Below are 20246 nucleotides of genomic sequence, written 5' to 3'. Positions count from 1 at the left end.
AATGCGTGGACAGCAAATGTGTTTCCAACTGCCAACAAGCACAAAGCAGACCATAAGATGTTAAGTAGACATCCACATAGTAAACATATAATTGGTGCATACCTACAGTTTTTGATTTTACAAATAATGCCCCAAACCAAATTACGAATGAAATTGAATAACACAGTTTAACTTTCAATTTTATTTTTAATACAAGCACAGGAATCTAACTTTAAATTAATGAGTTGTGACGAGCAGAGGTGCTTTAACCTGGATATGTTATGATATTCCGCAAACTCCATTATGACAAAAAATAGGATAGTTATGTAGAAATTATATAGAAAATATTTTGGCACTCTGAAATTCTAGGATAAGTGATTAAATACTATGGTAAAACTGTAGATGAACCACATTATGTGTGTTTGTAAATTTGAACATGCATGGGCTTGTGTTAACCAAGTGCTGGCCTCTGTTCATTTATCCAAAGCAGATCTTATCAGTGCTGATTAAAATGAATTACCAGCAATTATATCTGTCGATGGTGAAAAATGGAAAGCTATTTTTCTTTCCTCATTTCAAAAATGTCTCTGATTAAGTGAAGACTCCCAGCGGCTTTAAGGAAAACAAATCATTTTTGTTAAGGTTGTCTACAAATAGAAAAACTAGACATACTGAATATACGAAAAATGGTTTCTTGGAAAGAATTTTTTTTAATGATGGCTGCAAAAATGTATTGTATCTGCTAGCAAAATTGGTAAATTAGTTGCCACATTGAAAAGAAACCTTAAGCAATCTTGGATACCTTTAGGATACAATATTAATACCTGCTTGCACCAGAATGGTAACACAACTATGCTGTAACATTTAAAATTGCTTTCAATAAATGTGGAACAAACCTCCTTTCCTGAAAATGTTAATCCCCGGTTGTGGTACAATTCAACAGATGTCAGTCTTCTTCCAGTATCTTGCCCATAGGGTGAGTCTCAGCAAGCATTTAAAGCATGGGGGACTCTCAGCCATGCTTCATGCTGTACTTACCTGATGTTTACAGCTGTAATGCAAACAAGTATTGTTGCATAATGTTATGACAGTGCTTCTAAATTTAAGTATTTTTTTGAGGGCTCATATTTTAGAATTATGGACATTGTTTTATTTGGGAAAACTGAAAAGGATTCCATGGAGATTTTTCTTTTCATTGGGGTCATTGAAAGGACACTAAGTGGTCTTATTTGAAAACAACGGTTACCGGAAGTCACCAATCTTCAGATAAATACTCAGAAGGGGCTTTTTGACTTGGGAGAGATGTTTACAAAAAAGTACCAGGTCAAGATTTATAAGGGTTGGGGGCTTGACTCTTGAGGTATTGGGCTGAATTTTTATCAGCCCCTCGTCGCCACGGTTCGAGGCACGGGGGCTGGTAAAATTCTGCGGGGGTGGGGGGGGGGGGGGGAAGGCCTGCCTTGACCCGCAACATCGAGAAGGGCACCACAATCTCACTTATACCCAAAATTACAATCCAATGTCTTGTTAGGCACCAAGCTCTTGCTTCACTAAAAAAAAACTTAACTGTGACAAATAACTGAGATAAACAACTCCAAAACAGTTACAGTAGCTGTTAAAAATAGATCAAATTGCCTCAAATGATCAGTTGTAAACAAAACCAAAACTTTGCCTGCTGTGCTTTTTTATTGGGTACAAAATTCAACTCAGTTTTTAAAACATATTGGACCAGATTTTGCTGGAGCAGGGTATATCGTGGCACACTCAATTAGTTAGGCTTACAACTGTATGTTTAGATTTGTAAATGTTTTGCCCACTAAGTTGCTCAAAGTGCAAGCTGATAAATTAGAGATGGCAACAGGGCATCTGGGACCTTGGTGAAAGCTGAGACCAACAGGATATCTCCTCATCCAATAAGATTAAATAATTGCGATATAAACAGAGAAAGGACTGAGGAAAATGAATTAACTTGATGTTAAATTAGGTACAGAAGGAAAGATTAGATTAAGAGAGGAATAATAAACAGAAAAGTAAGAAATTAGAAAAAAAAAATCACATTTTAACATTTCACAAAATTATTCACAACCTGAAGGAAAGAGACCAAACACTTTTAATTGTTTACGTTCTGGGCAAGAGAGGATGATTGGGAATCGACATTTATCATAACGTTAAAAAGAGTATTTAAAAAGGTGCTAAGTGACAGAAATTTTCACGTGACTGGATTGCATGTTCAAATAATGTAAATTGAATACGCCTTTGTGTTAGTGGTCGAATAAATTCTTAATTAATACAGTTTTTTATGCCATTATTCTCAAGGACTTGGCAATAGGGTCCACACTTTTCAAGTGTAGTTAATTCTTTAAAGTAGCATTATAAATTGAAAGAATTAAGCAATTAAAATAGACAATGTGGAACACAACTCAACAGATGAAGCATCATCGAGGCAGTCCATCTGTCTTTCTGAACCTAAATAAAGTGTCCAGCATTCATTTGAAAAAATTATTGATAAATTGCCAAAATTCTAAATTGTTTACTATAGATGGACGAGGTTACCTTCCACAGGTTGAAAGTCTAGCTCAGTCCATGACTACATAACATTGAAAGGCTTGGCCTGAATAATTACACTTTTGTTATATAGGTCCTGTCTGAGACAAGATTCTAAACTCAGTGAATGTTTGCTGCACCTACTATAAACCTAAACTGTGTGTTGGCACTTGTATTTCCTTCCAGTGTAGTTTTAAGGCCACTATGCAGAAATTTCTCTTTTCATGGGCAGGATAGAAGAGCTGGAGACAGAATTTGCACAAGAACATAAGAAACAGGAGCAGTAGACCATACAGCCCCTCAAGCCTGCTCCGTCATTCAATACAATCATGGTTGATCTTCTGCCTGCTCCCCATATCCATTGATTCCCTGTGGGATCAAAAAATCTATCTATCTATCCCAAACTTGAATATACTCAACGACAGAGCATCCACAACCCTCTGGTAGAGCATTCCAAAGATTCACAACCCTGAGTAAAGAAATTTCCCCTCATCTTAGTCTTAAATAATCAACCCCTTATCCTGAGGCTGTGCCCCCATGTTCGAGATTCCAAAGTTAGGGGGAATAACCTCTCAGTATCTACCCTGTGAAGACACGGTCAATATTCCCACTCACCTCCATAAAACATTCAAGGAAGCCGGGTGAATTATATTTGAGGTGATAAAAGGCTTTCAAGTTCACAATCTGTGTAACCGATGTGTACCAAGTTTACCAAAAAAATTACATCATTCCATGGCATACTTCAAAATTGGTTCCCTGCCACCTTATCAGTACTTAATTTATCCAAAAGTTGCAAAATCAAGTATCTACAAACTCTTTGATCTGCCGTGATATTGCTCATGGAAAATAAAATATATGAGCAGATTTTCCTCTTTCACTTTGACACAGTAAATATCGGAAAATTGGGTAGGATTGAATGCATTCCTGGAAAGGAATCTACCTCATTTTCTGATATTCACTGCGCTCATGTCACCACAGGTCAGGGTAGACAAGTTAGTGGGGTCAAAACTGTGGGCAGAGATCGAATTAGAAGCTGGGATGGAGGGAGTATAACAGGGCCTGAGGCCCTAAGTTAGAGTGGGAAGGACTGCAGTGAGCTCAAGGGCCAAAGTAGAAGGGAAGTTGGTTGGAGTAAGTTATTGTGATGCAGCTCTCTACATCTGACAGCATGGAAGCATTGCTAGAGTGACTCAGAGACGTAGCAGGATACTGCATGCAAAACACGAGGGTGAGTTTTAAGAGGTTATATCTGCTGAGCTTGTAGCTTAGTCCAGTCCAGATTTTGAAAGCAAAATGAAGTAGATCTGGCAGCACTTGGGAAAGGGTACCGACGTGAAAATGTTCAGTAGAAGAGAGAACAGAGCCAGGGAATGGAGGAGATACTTGAGCTAATTAGTGTCTGGAAGTTAAAGAGGGGTCTGGACCCACTGGCACTCTGAAGACTAAGAGTGGGTGACAGTAAGTGGTAAAGTGGTAGCATGGAAGCTCGGTATACGAAGTGCTTATTCATCAAGCAGGAGACTTGATATTACACACATGTATGGTCAACATGACTGTGGGAAAGAGAGTGTGTTTTAGTCAGTGGGGAACGTAGCATTGGTTTGTGGTTTTTTATGATAATTAAGACAATCAGGATTTTCTGCCTGATGGACATTTTCCCACACTCTAGGCACTTCCCACGAGAGACACTTTTACCCCTTCTCTACAGATATGTGTGGGACTAACATTTAGATAGGGTGATATGTCTAGGGCCGAAAACAATTTAGTAAAATACAACGAAACGGGCTAAAAAAACTGAATATTTTTTAAAATTTTATTTAGAGATACAGCAGTGAAACAGGCCCTTCGGCCCACCGCATCTGTGCCGACCAAGAACCACCCTTTTATACTAACCCTACAGTAATCCCATATTCCCTACCACCTACCTACACTAGGGGCAATTTACAATGGCCAATTTACCCAACACCTGCAAGTCTTTGGCGGTGGGAGGAAACCGGAGCACCCAGCGAAAATCCACGCGGTCACAGGGAGAACTTGCAAACTCCGCACAGGCAGTACCCAGAATTGAACCCGGGTCCCTGGAGCTGTGAGGCTGCGGTGCTAACCACTGCGCCGCCCTATTGGCTAGTAAGCAGATAAAGATTTTCTAAAAATAGAATCTCTACTAGGGAAAATGTTTCACATTTATAGTTATGAATTATTCTACATAAATTAGTTATTTTGACCCATCATATTTAGATAAATATATACACTTTTGTTGAAGGTATTGGAATATCCCAGTAGCTATTTCCCATCAGTTGTTTTATTAAGAGTTTTATATTAACACACAACAGCGTTCCCTCTATCCTATTAGAACAGAGGTCCATAAGTACTATTAACCAATGAAGACAAGTAGTGCAATGTGTAAGGATTTAAGTTTTAGAAATATCCCAGTTACAATTGCTGCAATGCCTCCTGGAATGGGAGGCTCATATGATGTAGAACAGTCCCTGGGCAGCACATCTGCTCAGTAGCACCGATTATGGCCTGGTAGTAGTAATTTCTCTATTTTTTCCTATTATTCAGTCTGCCAAACTTTCCACAAAAATTGAACAAAATGAAATAACAGCCTTCTATCAGCCTGAACTTCAATTACACCTCACCAGCAAGTGGTCAATGTGGCTGCAAACACAGCTATACAGAAGAACCCTGTTAACTCAACTGTTTAAATATTAGAAATGAAAAGTCACTCCATTCTGCTGCAGTGAAGCTGAAAACCCACTGGATGAGGTAATTTAAATTTTTTTTTTAGGTAAAACTCAAAGACACAAACCATAAAACTTGAAACTTTTATCAGTTGTAAATTAACTTTTGAGGTAAATTGTAAGACATATTCATGATCTACAGTAGGACATATCCTTCTTACAGGATTTTCTGTTTATAAGCTCCAACCCTCCCTTTACCAAGTGATGCTAAAAGAATAAGACAGCTTCTGGGCTTGAAAGCAAGTTTTATTTTAACGTTGAATTAGCATAAGTCACACACATACACAAGTTGATCTTGGTCGCAATTGTGACAGAAAGCCCACATGCCAAATGGAAAAATATTAATTTTGTTGTATGAAACTCTACCCGAGACTTTTTACTGGACATTACAAATAACTTTTTAAAAAGCGGAACAGAACAGCTAAAGATGGCCACGCACAATTTGCATATGAGACGCCAAAGGCCGCATGGGAGACAAGAGGTGATTACCCAGTCTAGCCAGAACAATAGGGGTGCATTTTGATTCAATTACTTAAAATGGTTTTTGTCAATATTGGTCATCAAAAGCATTCGACACCCATTGACTTTGCAAGAGCCAAACCCCCTCTCCCCCACCCACCAAGTATGTTTGCACAGCTTGAGAGAAGAACTCTGAATTTCAAAAACCTTCCAGAAACTTTTGTTTTCAAACAAAGAGGTGGTCACATGACATACCTGCCTGTGCAACTCAGTTTGTGAATTGTGCCTCAGAAAGACAGACAGACAGTAACTGAACCCCCAAGAAAAGAATATCCCTCTCTCCTGTCTCCCTCTCCAGAAAAATCCCAGGGGAGCCTCGGCCACAGCTAAACCTCAAATCTCCAGACCCTCGCAGGCAACAACCAAGAGGACGGATAAAGCCTCTCTTCGGCCTTAAGGAACCAGAAAAGCAAGCCTGAATTGTGCGTAACCCAGCGAGGACTTCAAGACTTTAACTTCAACAAAGGGCACTGAAACTCAGTATTTGAATTTCATTTATTATTGACTCTACTTCAACCTCCCACCTTTTTCTCCCCCTTTGTATCTATTTGTGTGTGTGTGTGTGTGCCTCTCGTATGAATGTGAGCGTGGATGCGTCACGGATTTTAGTAATTTTAACCCATTTAGAGTGATAAGGTTAATAAACTTCCATCTTTCTGGTTTAAACTCAAGAAAACCTGTCTGATTGTTCCTCTAATTATAATTGTAAATGAACCAGTGAGCAAGGGCTCACTGACAGGGTAAGCTAAATCACTGTGTTATAAGAATAAACCCTGTTGCGGTCAAACCAGAGAAGGGTGAAAAGGGAGCCTGAGACAGCTTCCTCATCTGGTCATATCACAATGCACATGGGAAGTCAGAGAATATAATCTCTCTTGCTGTATTGGTGTTGCTGCTGCTCTGTATTTTCTTTAATGATTATGTGTAACTCTATTCTCTCCCCTGAACTCTCCAGTCTATCTTTCAGTCCTCCTGATTTTCCCTTTTCCTTCCTTTGTTTGGTGGTATGAAGTGGCGTTGTAGCAAAAGGAGATACCAATGGGTACATGTTGCATTTGAGGTAAGGGCTGGAGGTAAAACGCAGTGGCTGTTTTCCCATACTGTCTTCCAATAACTTGTATATCCACACTCCCACCCTCTGCCCCATCTTCTCCCTCCCACTGCAATCCTTGCCAGTTCCTACTTTGTTCTGCCCTTCTACCATCCCTTTAGTCCCACCATTTAAAAACTTATTTCTTCCCCTTCAACCTATGCACTCTCTATCCTCCACTTCACAGTCACACAACTCACCCTTTTTCCTACATCCACTTCCACCAAAAATGCCACTTGCACCCCCAAAGGTGGATCGCAACAGGCCAGAGGCTTCTTTGGTCTATCTTCCTCCTCGCCTCTTTTACAATCTATTTTTCTCAAAAGCATCCTTTCAAAATTGAACTTATTTGCTTTGTTCATCAGTCTGTCTCATAGATCTAAAGAATTAGCAATTACTTTTATCAACTATCAGCAAAACAAAGGATGATAATTAATTGGCGTCACAATTTAGCTTTCTCTTTCTTAGGGGTAGGTGCTGTTTGTGATGGAGAAGTTATGGGGTCGGGAACTCAGCTCAGGGTCATATAGGACGACAAGGTTGTGAATAGTTGGGTACAGCGTGAGGCAGTGGCCAGGGAGGGAGACGGAAATAGTGGCTAGGGAACACAGTTTGTTTTTAGTCTATCCAAGTTTAATTAGAGGAAATTTCGGCTGATTCAATTCTAGATGTTGGGCAAGCAACTTAACCAAGCATATTTTGCCCTGGGTTCACTCCACAATTGTATCTAGATCAGATAGTAATTTTTCTTTCTCCTCAAGGAGCCGGACACCAGCACAGATCTTTGCGTTATCTGTGAACTTGTCGACATCAAGACCATTGCCGTCATCCAGATTACTGATATCTATCGCATTGGGTAATGGCCCCAACACAGATCCCTCTGGGATTCCACTAGGAACCAATCACCATCCAGAGACGCTGTTAATCACAGATGCAAAGATCATAGGTGGTAAATGGGAACGTTATGATATTAACTATTAGAGACCACAAAACATTTGCAGTATTGTTAGGAAAGTGCTTCCATTTTTTAACATTTTTGAGGACTTGTGTTTTAAAAATTGTGGGAATTGATTCATTTGAAAGACTGAAGAGATTCCATAGATGCTGGACTTGGTTTTTTTTTTAAAAAGGTCACTGGAAACTTGGGACGTGGTTTAAAAACAAACCCTTACTGGAAGTCACACATCTTAAGTTAAGTAAACAGCAGGAGACTTGGTGAATAGGGGAGTTGTTTACAGAGAAATGACATAACAAGAGTTATGGTGGTCAAGAGTTGCTTTCATTTTTGGATATTGTTTTGGTTCAATGGAGGTAAGCCTGCTAAGAGAGAAGCCACCAGCTCATCCTTTTTCCACCTCTCTTTGAGAAACCCTGAGAGTCCAGTGTGATGGCTGAAACCCCTGATGCAGTGATTCTCCTGGAGGGCCTGCCGGACTAAGCCTCAGCACTGCCTGAGGAGAACTGCTCCAAAATCATCCCAGTGACAGCCATCTACGTGCATCTGGATGCGAGGCTAAAGGAACAGCTGAGATCATTCCATATCGTATCCCTTTTTTCTTCAAGAATTAACAAGTATTTGGCCAAAGTTTTTTTTTGTCTTTTTTGTAAAGAGATCTCTGCAGAAAAAACTTTTTCTTTAACTGGTGTGCGTGTGTTCAGTTAATTTAGAAGGGAACTTTCATATTTCAATCTGTGTGTTAATAAGCTTTACATCTTTATTGAATAAGTCTTGTTTTATAATAAATTCATCACTTTGTTGTTTATTAAAGAAACCTGGTTGGATTTTATTCTGAAACTAAAAATAGAGTATATAATTGGCCATATCAGTAACCGGGTAAAACATTTAAACATATATGTGACCCATTAAGAAGTGGAACTAGAAAAAGACAGTGCACTCCTCCAGCCTTGTTCGTAACAGTATACTTAACCAATTTCATCATCTCATTCACCCCTCCCATGCCATCCCCAACTCATGCCATCCTGCCCATGTCACCCCTCTCTCACACTCCTCCCATGGAATCCACAACCTATGCCATTCAATCCTTCCCATTTCATCCCCATCCCATTCCATCCTTCCCAGGTCATCACTCCAATGCCATGCCCCTCATTCCCACTCCTCCCATGCCATTCCCATCCCATGCTATGCCATTCTTCCCATGCCATTTCTTCCTGTGCCATCCTCATGCCAGTCCATCCTTCTCATTTCATCCTTCCCATGCCAATGATGCCATGCCCTCCCTCCCACTCTTCCCATGCCTAACCCATTACCTGCCATTCCATCCTTCCCATGCCATTCACTCTATGCCAACCTGCCGATGCCATGCCCTCCTTTCCATTCCTCTCTGCCATTCCCATCCCATGCTATTCCATTCTTTCCCTGCCATCCCCTACCTCCCATGTCATTCCCATCCTTTCATAGCTCTCTCATATCATTCCCATCCCCCATCCCACCGCTTCTTACGATGCCATTCCCATCCCTCACATGCCATCCCAGCCCTATTCCATAATCCATGCAATCTCCCACCCAGCCTCCATGCCACTGTCTTCCCCCTCCCATGCGTCCCCCAAGCCGTCTGGTGCCCTCAGCCTTCCCATGTTGTACCCGCCTCCTCCCCATGCCATTCTCCACGCAACCCACCATGCCACTTCCCCCAACACCCCCGTGCTGTCCCTCCCTCTCCAAACTCCTTTTCCCATGTCGTTCCCATCCCACCCACCCATCCTCGATCCCTCCAGTCACAATAACTGCTGTTGGGCTCCCCTTGCCTTCCGCCATTTCTTTTCTCCACCAAACCCTGTATGCTGCCACACCAACCCCACCCCACCACCACAGCTGCCCCCATCCCTCCAGCCAGGGTAACTTTGTTCTTGGGTTCCCCTTACCTTCTGCTGTTCTTTTTCTCGACCACCATGCCACCCGCCCCCCCCCCCCCCCACCACCACCCGTTGGCAGACATACGTGTCTCTGCGTGTGCCAGGCTCCGCTTACCAAATCAGCCCAATCAGAAAAGGGCAGACAGATAAAAACTGCATATTATTATTATTACAGATTATTTCTATCACCTGAATAAGACTTAGCATCTGCTAGGCAATGCAAGTAGCGAAGTCCTAAATGATAAATTGCATGTTTAAGATGATGCAATATATTATGACTTGCTGGGTAGTTGTCTAGAATTAATTGACAAAAAGTGAAGATTCATTTCCCTGAAGATGCAGACCACTTTGCGTATTGCAAACTTCTATTCAGAGAAATACAGACAGCCCTCCAAGAAACTAAACACAGTGGAGCATTTTAAAATTTGTCACAAAGTGGTAAGCTATAAAATTTCTATAAATATATTTAACCTAAAACAAGATAGACCCTTGGATCTGTCATATTCTTCATAAGACATGCAATAGCAATACACTAGCGAACACATACAATTTCATTTCTTGAAACTAAACCTTAATAATTTTAAAATAAACTTACCTTTTTGTCCTTTGACATAGTTCTCTCTGCAGTTTTGCATTAGTTGCAGGATCCACTTGTGCTGGGCCATAATACACTGCCAGGCAGGATCACCTGGTGCATGGAGATCAGATAGATATCTGCAGTCAATATCAAAATAATGATTAAAATCAGTGTCAACTGCAAAACAAAGAATTTCATTTCTTTCACCACCCATTTTGTCTTCTCCTGAAGGGAGTCATTTATTACTGGACACCGTTCCATGGCATCTGTTGCAGACTAGCATCTTCCCCAAGTGACCATTATTCTCATCATGTCAGTAACATTGGCAGGTTTTCCTACCATAAGGGTATGACAGCAGAGCCTGATCTTGTTCTCATTTGACATCCACACACACACATATTCACAACAGGGATTATTAGAAACCTATCAGGAGCGAAGACTCTGGACTATTTTCACCTCTGTAACTGAGGGTCAGTGTGATGAATTCTAGTGTCCTGACTTCTGTGATGGCCGAGAGCAACTAACACTGCACAGACTGGGTAGATCAGCCAGTTGTCATGAACGTAACGACTAGGGGAAGCTACACTGAAGTTTTAATTCTGCGTTGCTGTTCTTAGCGCTATCACCACTATTCACTTTCCATTCATATATTTTAATTATCCTTCATAATGTATGACCAGATCAATACATTATATGATCCTTCCAAAGAAGGGTCACTGACCCGAAACGTTAACTCTGCTTCTCTTTCCACAGATGCTGCCAGACCTGCTGAGTGAATCCAGCATTTCTTGTGTTTGTGTTGAATACATTATATGGAACTGCTTTAGTGTCTCATGTATGGATGAATGATGCAACTGAATCAAACCCACTCCCCAGCCACTGATGCAGGTAGAAACAGACTGTTTGCTACTTTGACGTCCTATTTGATCGGTCGCTGAATTTTCAACCCCGGAAGCAAATTCAACAACAACTTGCAAAAGGAAATTCGATAAACATGATTTTATACCAACCACTTCTTTCCCTTTCAAGAATTATTAAATTGGCTTCCAAGTTCAAATCTATCCAGCATTTGAAAGCATAAAATGGTGACCGTTCTATTAGAGTTTCCCATTGCAACATTGAGTGCAAGTGTGTGTTTTTCTCTCTCGCCCTCTTGATACAGTAGTGTAGTTATGTTGCTGGACTAATAATCCAGATACCTGACTAATGCTCCACCATGCCAGCCAGTTTGAATTTAAATTTGTTTAGATAGTTCGCAAAAAATCTAGGGGGAGATAAGGAGAATATTTTTTACACAGCAAATTGTTATGATTTAGAATGCATTGTCTGAAAGGGTGGTGGAAGCAGATTCAATAATAACTTTCAAAAGGGAAGTAGATGTACACTAGAAAAAGAAAAATTTGCAGGGCTACTGAGAAAGAGCAGGGGAGTGGGACGAGATAGATAGCTCAAAAGAGCTGCCACAAGCATAATGAGCCAAATGATCTCTTCAGGGCTTTTTACTGCCTCTATACTAGTCAATATATATGGATTTGAGCCAATGAACAACCGTGAAAGACTGTAGAAAAACAAATAAACAACAAACAGAAAATGCTGGGAATAAACAGAAAATCAGTCAGTGCCTCTATACATTTCAGGAGAAATGGATTGGCCCCAATAAATGTACTGGATCCTAGCCAAGATGTCCCAATACAGCTACAAAACTGGCACCTACCCGACAATGTCGAAAATTACCCAGGTACATCCTGTCCACAAAAAGCAGAACAAATCCAATCTGACCAAATACCACCCCATCAGTCAACTCTCGATCATCAGCAAAGTGATGGAAGATACCGTTGACAGTACTATGAAGCAGCACTTACTCACCAATAATTTGCGTACCAATGCTCAGTTTGGGTTCCACCAGGGCCACTCCACTCCTGACCTCATTACAGCCTTGGTACAAAAATGGACAAAGGAGCTGAATCCCAGAGTTGATGTGAGAGTGACTGCTCTTGACATCAAGGTAGCATTTGACCCAGTGTGCCATCAAGAAGCATTGACAAAATGGAAGTCACGAGAATGAGAGGGAAAACGCTCCACTGGTTGGAGTCATACCTAGCACAAATACGATGGTTGGGCTTGTTACAGGTCAATCATCTCAGCCCCAGGACATCAGTGCAGGAGTTCCCCAGGACAGTGTCCTAGAGCCAACCTCTTCAGCTGCTTCATCAATGACCTTCCCTCCAACACAAGGTTAGAAGTGGAGATGTTCACTGATGATTGCAGCGTTCAGTACTATTTACAACTCCTCAGATATTGAAGCAGTCCATGCCCGCATGCAGCAAGACCTGGACAACATTCTGGCTTAGGCTGATAAGTGATAAGTAAAATTCGTACCAAACAAATGTCATCCAATAACCATCTCCAACAAGAGAGAATCTAACCATCCCCCCTTGACGATCAACGGTATTACCATCGCTGAATCTCCCACCATCAACATTCTGGGAGTTACCATTGACCAGAAATTAAGTGGACCAGCCATATAAATACTGTGGCGATAACAGCATGTCAGGGGCTAGGAATTCTGCAGTGAATAACTCGCTTCCTATCTCCCCAATGCCTGTCCACCATTTACAAGGCACAAGTCAGGGGTGTGATGGAATACTCTCCACTCGTCTGATTGATTGCTGCTCCAACATTCAAAAAGCTGATCATCCAGGACAAAGCAGTCCGCTTAATCAGCACCCCACCCACCACCTTAAACATTCACTCGGTCCGCCACTGGCAAACAGTGGCAGCAGTGTGTACCATATACAAGACACACAGTAGCAACTCGCCAAGGCTCCTTTGGCATCCTCTTCTAAACCCGTCCCGTGACACCTACAATCTGGAAGAACAAGGGCAGCACACAGGTGGAAATACCACCTGCAAGTTCTCCTCCAAGTCACACACCATCCTGACTTGGAACTATATCACCATTCCTGCACTGTCACTGTGTCAAAATCCTGGAACTCCCTTCTTAATGTGGGTACACCTATACCACATGGACTGCAGCAGTTCAAGAAGACGGCTCACCACCACCTTCTCAAGAACAATGAAGGATGGGCAATAAATGCTGGTCTTGCCAGCGATGCTGACATCCCATGATTGAATTTTTAAAAATTGAAAACTGAAGATAAGTATTTTAGAAAAATTGGAAATGAGCAAATGAGAGTGGAAGAAACAGAAAGTTCAAACTCAGAAAGGAAGTGAATGGACTGAACATTAACCTGCTAGCAGTTTAAACTGTTTGCAATGCATTTATTTACAGCATCTTAACAAATGGAAGAATTCTTCCTTTTCTATCTTATTTCATAGGTACAAATATTAACTGCTGTTAAGTGCAACTTATGCTTAGTCTAAACAGCTATGTCACTAACTGCAGTCAGATTATGTTCAAATATGGTTGGTACAGCAGCAAATATTTCCAAAATTACCCATCAATGCCAGTTTTGCTAGACTAGACGTATTCCAAGAAAACCAGAGGAAGAGCAATAAACTTCCCTCACTTGGAAGAGCTTCCAAGTTACTGCATCTCAAATTCTACTCATAACTAATATTTGATGACAACATTGAGTTTAAAATCCAAAATGTACTTTTGCTTCTCTTTAAAAACAGCTAATGTTGTAGTTTTGTGGGTAAATACACTGATGAAGTACTGAACCATATAGGCTAGGTTTGTGCTAAGTTAACACATCCAGGATGGTGGTGGGTGAGGGTAACCCTGACTGAGCTAACAGAGCATAGATGACGGTCTGAGCTAAGATTTTTCTTGTTGGCCTCAATGTCCCCAGGTTAAGGATGGGAGGATGTAAGAGAAAAACAAAATCATCAAGAATTCCTCCTTCATTAGCTGTTTAGTAACCTTGCAAAAAATTTTGTGTGAGCATATCAATGAGGCAAATGGAAAATGGGTACTTGGAGAAGGCTGCCAGTTTCTATGGAACAACTTGCACCGATAAAGTACTTTTAGTCAAAGGGCACATTCCAATTGACTTCTCAGTTTCGGGTCAGACCAAGAGTGAATAACAGAAGGAAACTAAAGGCCTGGTCAAACAGATAGGTTCTAATGTGTTTTTTGTGGCTGGGGAAGGATAAAGCAAGGTAAAGTTCTGAAGGAAGAGAGTTTCAGAGTGTCACAGTGATCTGAATGAAGGTTCTGCTAGTGATAGCTAAGATATAGGAAGGAGAGAACACAAACAGAGATTGGAAGAGTGGAGGATGCAATGCTGGAAATGTTTAACGAGATAAGAAAAAGTAAGGTTGTGCAAATAGATGAGAATGAGGATTATAAAGTTGATATGCTGGCGGAAACAGTCATTGAAGAACAGCATATTGTTACGACCAGGTGAGAAAGGTGTCTAGGGGTCTTTTGCTGTCTTCACCTGGTCTTATTGTAACAGGGCTTTAGCTCCCCCCTTTATGAATCATTGTTCACAGTTTTCCAATTATAAGGCAAAGAAATGAGCACACCAGATTTTCTTTAGGTTTAAAGAAGAAAAGTGAAATTTATTAAACCTTAAACTCTAATAGTTAATGCCTATGGATATATGACTCGCCCACGCTAGCATGTCCACGCAATACACACATGCAAAAAGGGACAGAAAAGAGCAAAAGAAAAATAAAATGGAGAGGTTTGAGGCAGTCTCTTTAAGGGGGTTTCTTGTTACTGTTTCTGTGTTTCCAGCTCGCCATAGAGTCCTTGATTGTAGACAGCTCTTACTTTTTGTTGGGCCCATTATTCTTCTTAAGCCTTGTTCACTGTCGGAGACTTTTCTCTCTCGGGGTTCATATGTCTTCAATGGTTTCCAAAGCTGGTAAGAGCGAGAGGAGTTCTCAGTCCCGGAGAAAACAGCTTTCTGAGTTCAAATTCCTTGTTGGAAGCTCAAATTCAAAAAAACTCCAGTCAGTCAGTCAGTCGTGTGACCAAACTGGTCCAACCACGTCTGTTTGTGTATTCAGTCACCTTAGTAGTTAACCTGGAATGCTTCAACGTCTGGTAATCAAAAGTCCATTGTGGATTAAATTGGAGCAGGGAACAGCTCCTCTGTCCTTTGTAGTACTTGTCTGTTGATATGCTAATGTCTCTCTCCAACCAAAATCTCCAATTGTTTTTTTAAAGCAAGTTCTTTCTTCACCATCAGCAGTTTAAAATCAATGTTCATGTGGCGAAATTAATTTTTCTCATTATTGGCAGGCGGGGGTGCTTGCCTGACAATATATAGAAACAATACATAAGAGGGAGTTTGTGTGATACAAGATGGGAGCTAGTGTACTTCTGGATGAGTTGGAATTCATGCAGGATGGAGCTTGGTAGGCTTGTGAGGAAACTATTGGAAATAGTTCATGATGAATGCACAATGTTCAGCACCATTTGCGACTCCTCAGATACTGAAACAGTCCATGTGGAAATGCAGCAAGACCTTGACAATATCCAGGCACAGTGGCAGCAGTGTACCATCTACAAGATGGACTGCAGCAACGCACCAAGGCTCTTTAGACAGCATCTTCCAAACATCCAGCCTCTACCAGCTAGAAGGGCAAGGACAGCAGATGCATGGGACTACCACCACCTGCAAGTTCCCCGCCAAGCCACACACCATCCTGACTTGGAACTATAACCGACACTGGGTCAAAATCCTGGAACTCCCTTCCTAGCTGTACTGTTGGTGTACTTACACCCCAAGAACTGCAGTGGTTCAAGAAGGCAGCTCATCATCACCTTCTCAAGGGCAGTTAGGGATGGGCAATAAATGCTGACCTAGCCAGCGACACCCGTATCCCATGAGCAAATAAAAGAAAAAAATTGGCCAGTGCATCCACCTTAAGAATTAAACCTGCTGTGGCCAAACATGGAGAGGGAAAAGAGGGAAGCCCTTTGACCCCTCCTCAGCTGATCATAACAGGCTTGAACCCACAACCTTTTGATTTGGAGCAGAAGTTTCCTGCAATTAAATATTAAGAAGACCAAAGCCAATGTTTTTGCTCCCTACCATAAACTCTGTTCCCTAGCCACCAACTCCATCCCTCTTCCTGAAAACTGTCTGAGGTTGAATCAGACTGTTGGCAACCACGGTCACATCTGACCCCGAGATGAGCTTCTGAGCAACATCCACGCCACCACCAAGACCATCTATTTCTATCTCCATAACACTCTGTCCCTGACTCAGCTCATCTGGTTCTGAAGTCCTCACCAATTCCTTTGTTATCTCAAGGCTTGACTATTGCAACACACTATTGGCTGGCCTCCCACATTCTATCCTCCGCAAACCTGAGCTCATCGAAAACTCTGCTGCCTGTGTCCGAACTCGCATCAAGTCCCATTCACCCATTACCCCTGTACTCACTGACCTACACTGGTTCAAGGTTAAGTAACGCCTTGATTTTAGAATTATCATCCTTATTTTCAATATCTCCATGGTCTCACCCCTCCCTATTATTGTAATCTCCTCTAGCCCCACTCCTTCTGAGATATCTGTGCCCCTCTAATTCTGGCCTTTTGAGCAAGCATCCCAATGTTAATTGCTCCGTGCCTTCAGCTGCCAAGGCCCTAAGCTCTGGAACTCCCTCCCTATACCTCTCTGCCTCTCTTTTCTTCCTTAAGATGCTCCTCAAAACACACCTCTTTAACCAAGCTTTTAGTCATCTACTCTAACATCTTCCTACATGACTCAGTGTCAAATTTTGCTTTTTAACCCTCCTGGAAAGCACCTGGGAATTTTTGTGTTAAAGCAGATGTACAAGTATGATCCATTGTTATATTGAGCTGTAAGTTTTAATATCCATCATTTAAATAACAGTGAATACATATTCAGAAACAGAATTGGAAAAAAGCAGCTTTAATCTATTACAAGCTCTAGTAGAGTAAAGTGTTGCTTGTTTATGAATCATGAAGTATTTCATTTACCTTATATATCTTTTCTGGTCATGCAAAGTTGATGGCATCTCAAGTAACTTGTTCATCAGCAGTAGCCTCAGTGCATCAATACGTGTCTCTACTTCAGCATAAACTGTAGTGCAGGGAAGAAAAGTTTTTTTTTTTAATTTGCTACTATCAACAAGCCAAGCTATCAACTAGAGCAGCAGAACTGAAATCCCGTTTGTGTAACACCATCACCAGAGTATCACTACATCAAAGATTGCAACAGTTCAAGAAGGTGGCTCGTTGTCATCTTAAGGTAACTAAGGATGAGCAATAAATGCAACCTTGCCAGTGTTGCCCACATCCCAGGAACAAAAAAAAAATATCTGGCTGCTGTATTAACAACTTCAGATGACTGAGCTACATAAAATTGTGATACAAATCTCCAATTCCATTCTTGCAAAAATACTTTATATTACTTTATATCATTCAAAAAAAACCTCATTTGTCCTAAACTGTCATTAGTCCTTTTAAATAAAGCAGAACTTATCTGTGGACTTGTGTTCCACACATCCACTAACCTAACCTTGCTCTCAGATGGCGAACTTGATATTGTGTCTTCCAGTCCTATGCTCACTGTCTAAGTTTCACTTATATTTCAAACACAAAAGCTGGTAGTGAATTTCTACAAATTTTTGGCAGACTTACTTGCTAAGTACAGAATTGTATTATCCAAAAAGGTATTATAGGTTGGAGTCTCTGCAATTGACAGGATGGGTTGATTAGAAACATTCAAGTCAAATATTTGGGGCTCAATTCAGAAGCGCTGGAAATGAAGAATCCAAAGCAAACACCAACAAGGTAATATTTTGCTGGCAATCTCTGATATGAGCAAGTATTGCAATGGTTATTAATAAAGCACAGAATGACAGGCCATTAGCACCGTAGGCCAAAGACCAGCCCACAACCCATTCCAGGCCTCTTCCAATGAGGTTTCACAAGAAATTTAGAAAGTAACCTTTGCTATCCACCTTTTTATTTTCCCTTTGTTTCCTTCCAGGCTTCCTTTCAACTGTTCAGGCAATGTTGGGAACTTGCTTTATAAGAAAACTGGGGTCACAAACTCAAATCCTACTTCTGCAAGCTATGATGCTTAAAACAGAGCATGATATGCCAACTGGACCATAGTATTTTCAGGACAGAATAGCTTATTCCTGTTTCCTGTTACTATTAAATTTATAAAGATTGAAACTATCCAGTAATAAATTTTTGTGGACCAATTAGCTTCATAAATCATCAGCAGTTAGCTTGGCTAGTAGTGGTGAGCCTACTCTAAATCAAAGAGGATAAGGAGGTCTCCTAAACAAAGAAACAATTATATGGGGTTCCTAAGAACACTTTTTTCTCGAAACTTTTGTGCATCCTAAAATCTAAGGAGATTTTCAATTGATTTTCTGCAATTCAATGACGCCAGCTCTCTGATCAAAAAAACTCAACTGACCATTTTCAATGGTAGCAAAAAGTTCCATCGTCAAAGGACCATTATTTTAAAAAAAATCATCTTTAAGGCAGCATTAGTTCCTTCTGATGATGTATATCAGAGTCCCTTTAGGTGGTGAAACATTAGAAATCTCTTGCAACACTATATAATCTTTAGGGGATTCTATCAGAAGGTTAGGATTGTTTTCCTAACATTTAATTTCATTGCTGTTGTTCTGCATCCATATGATTTGGGACAGATGGTGTGATTGCTATAAGGGTCTACTTTAAGGGGCACCTAGATCTTTTGCCCAAAATAAATGCAAAATACTGCGGATGCGGGAAATCTGAAATAAAAACAAGAAATGCTGGAAATACTCAGCAGATCTGGTAGCATCTGTGGACAGAGAAGCAGAGTTAACGTTTCAGGTCAGTGACCCTTCTTCAGAACTGGCAAATATTAGAAATGTGAAAAGGTTATAAGCAAGTAAAACGGGGGTGGGGCAAGAGATAATAAAGGAGAGGGTGTAGATAGGACAAGGTCACAGAATAGCTGACCAGAATGTCATGGAGCAAAGGCAAACAATACGTTAATGGTGTGTTGAAAAACAAAGCATTAGCACAGATAGAGTGTTAACGGACTGAAAGTTGAACAGCCGCAAGTACAAACATGAAAAAAAAAAGTGGGTAAGCAAACTGAACAAACTAAGATGAAATAAAATAAACATGAAAAAAATATAAAAAGAAAAAATAAATAAAAGTAATATCGAGGGGCCCGTCATACTCTGAAATTATTGAACTCAATGTTCAGTCCGGCAGGCTGTAGTGTGCCTAATCGGTAAATGAGATGCTGTTCCTCAAGATTGCGTTGACGTTCACTGGAACACTGCAGCAATCCCAGGACAAAGACGTGAGCATGAGAGTCGGTGGGTGGGGGGAGTGTTGAAATGGCGAACAACCGGAAGCTCAGGGTCCTGCTTGCGGACTCAGTGGAGGTGTTCCGCAAAGCGGTCACCCAGTCTGCGTTTGGTCTCCCCAGGGTAGAGGGGACCACATTGTGAGCAGCGAATACAGCATACTACATTGAAAGAAGTACAAGTAAATAGCTGCTTCACCTGAAAAGTGTGTTGGGGCCTGGGATAGTGAGGAGAGAGGAGGTAAATGGGCAGGTATTACACCTCCTGCGATTGCAGGGGAAGGTGCCGTGGAAAGGGGGCGAGGTGGTGGGGGTAATGGAGGAGTGGACCAGGATGTTCCGATCCCTTCGGAATGCTGACAGGGGAAGGGAGGGGAAGATGCGTTTGGTAGTGACATCACGCTGGAGATGGCGGAGGATGATCCTTTGGATATGGAGGCTGATGGGGTGGAACGTGAGGACAAGGGGAACCCTGTTACGGTTCTGGGAGGGAGGGGAAGGGGTGAGGGTAGAGGTGCGGGAAATGGGCCAGACACAGTTGAGGGCCCGGTCAACCACAGTGGGGGGGGAATCCTCGGTTGAGGAAAAAGGAAGACATATCAGACGCGCTATCATGGAAGGTAGCATCATCAGAGCAGATG

At 41.4% G+C, this 20246-nt stretch overlaps 1 protein-coding gene across 2 annotated transcripts in view; it reads right to left on the bottom strand.

The window, feature by feature from the left end:
* The window catches only part of exoc2 (exocyst complex component 2), a 332668-nt gene that overhangs the window by 190506 nt on the left and 121916 nt on the right, over window positions 1-20246 (bottom strand). For both annotated transcript variants that reach the window (XM_068055321.1, XM_068055329.1), the window contains exons 10-11: window positions 17256-17358; window positions 10346-10464 (exon numbers count right to left, since the gene is read on the bottom strand). In XM_068055321.1, coding sequence (XP_067911422.1) covers window positions 10346-10464; window positions 17256-17358 — 222 coding nt within the window. The remainder of the gene's footprint in view (window positions 1-10345; window positions 10465-17255; window positions 17359-20246) is intronic.

The sequence above is a fragment of the Heterodontus francisci genome, chromosome 2 (genome assembly GCF_036365525.1).
Source record: "Heterodontus francisci isolate sHetFra1 chromosome 2, sHetFra1.hap1, whole genome shotgun sequence".
In the NCBI taxonomy this organism is placed as follows: Eukaryota; Metazoa; Chordata; class Chondrichthyes; order Heterodontiformes; family Heterodontidae; genus Heterodontus; species Heterodontus francisci.
This window is presented reverse-complemented; position numbering and strand designations above follow the sequence as displayed.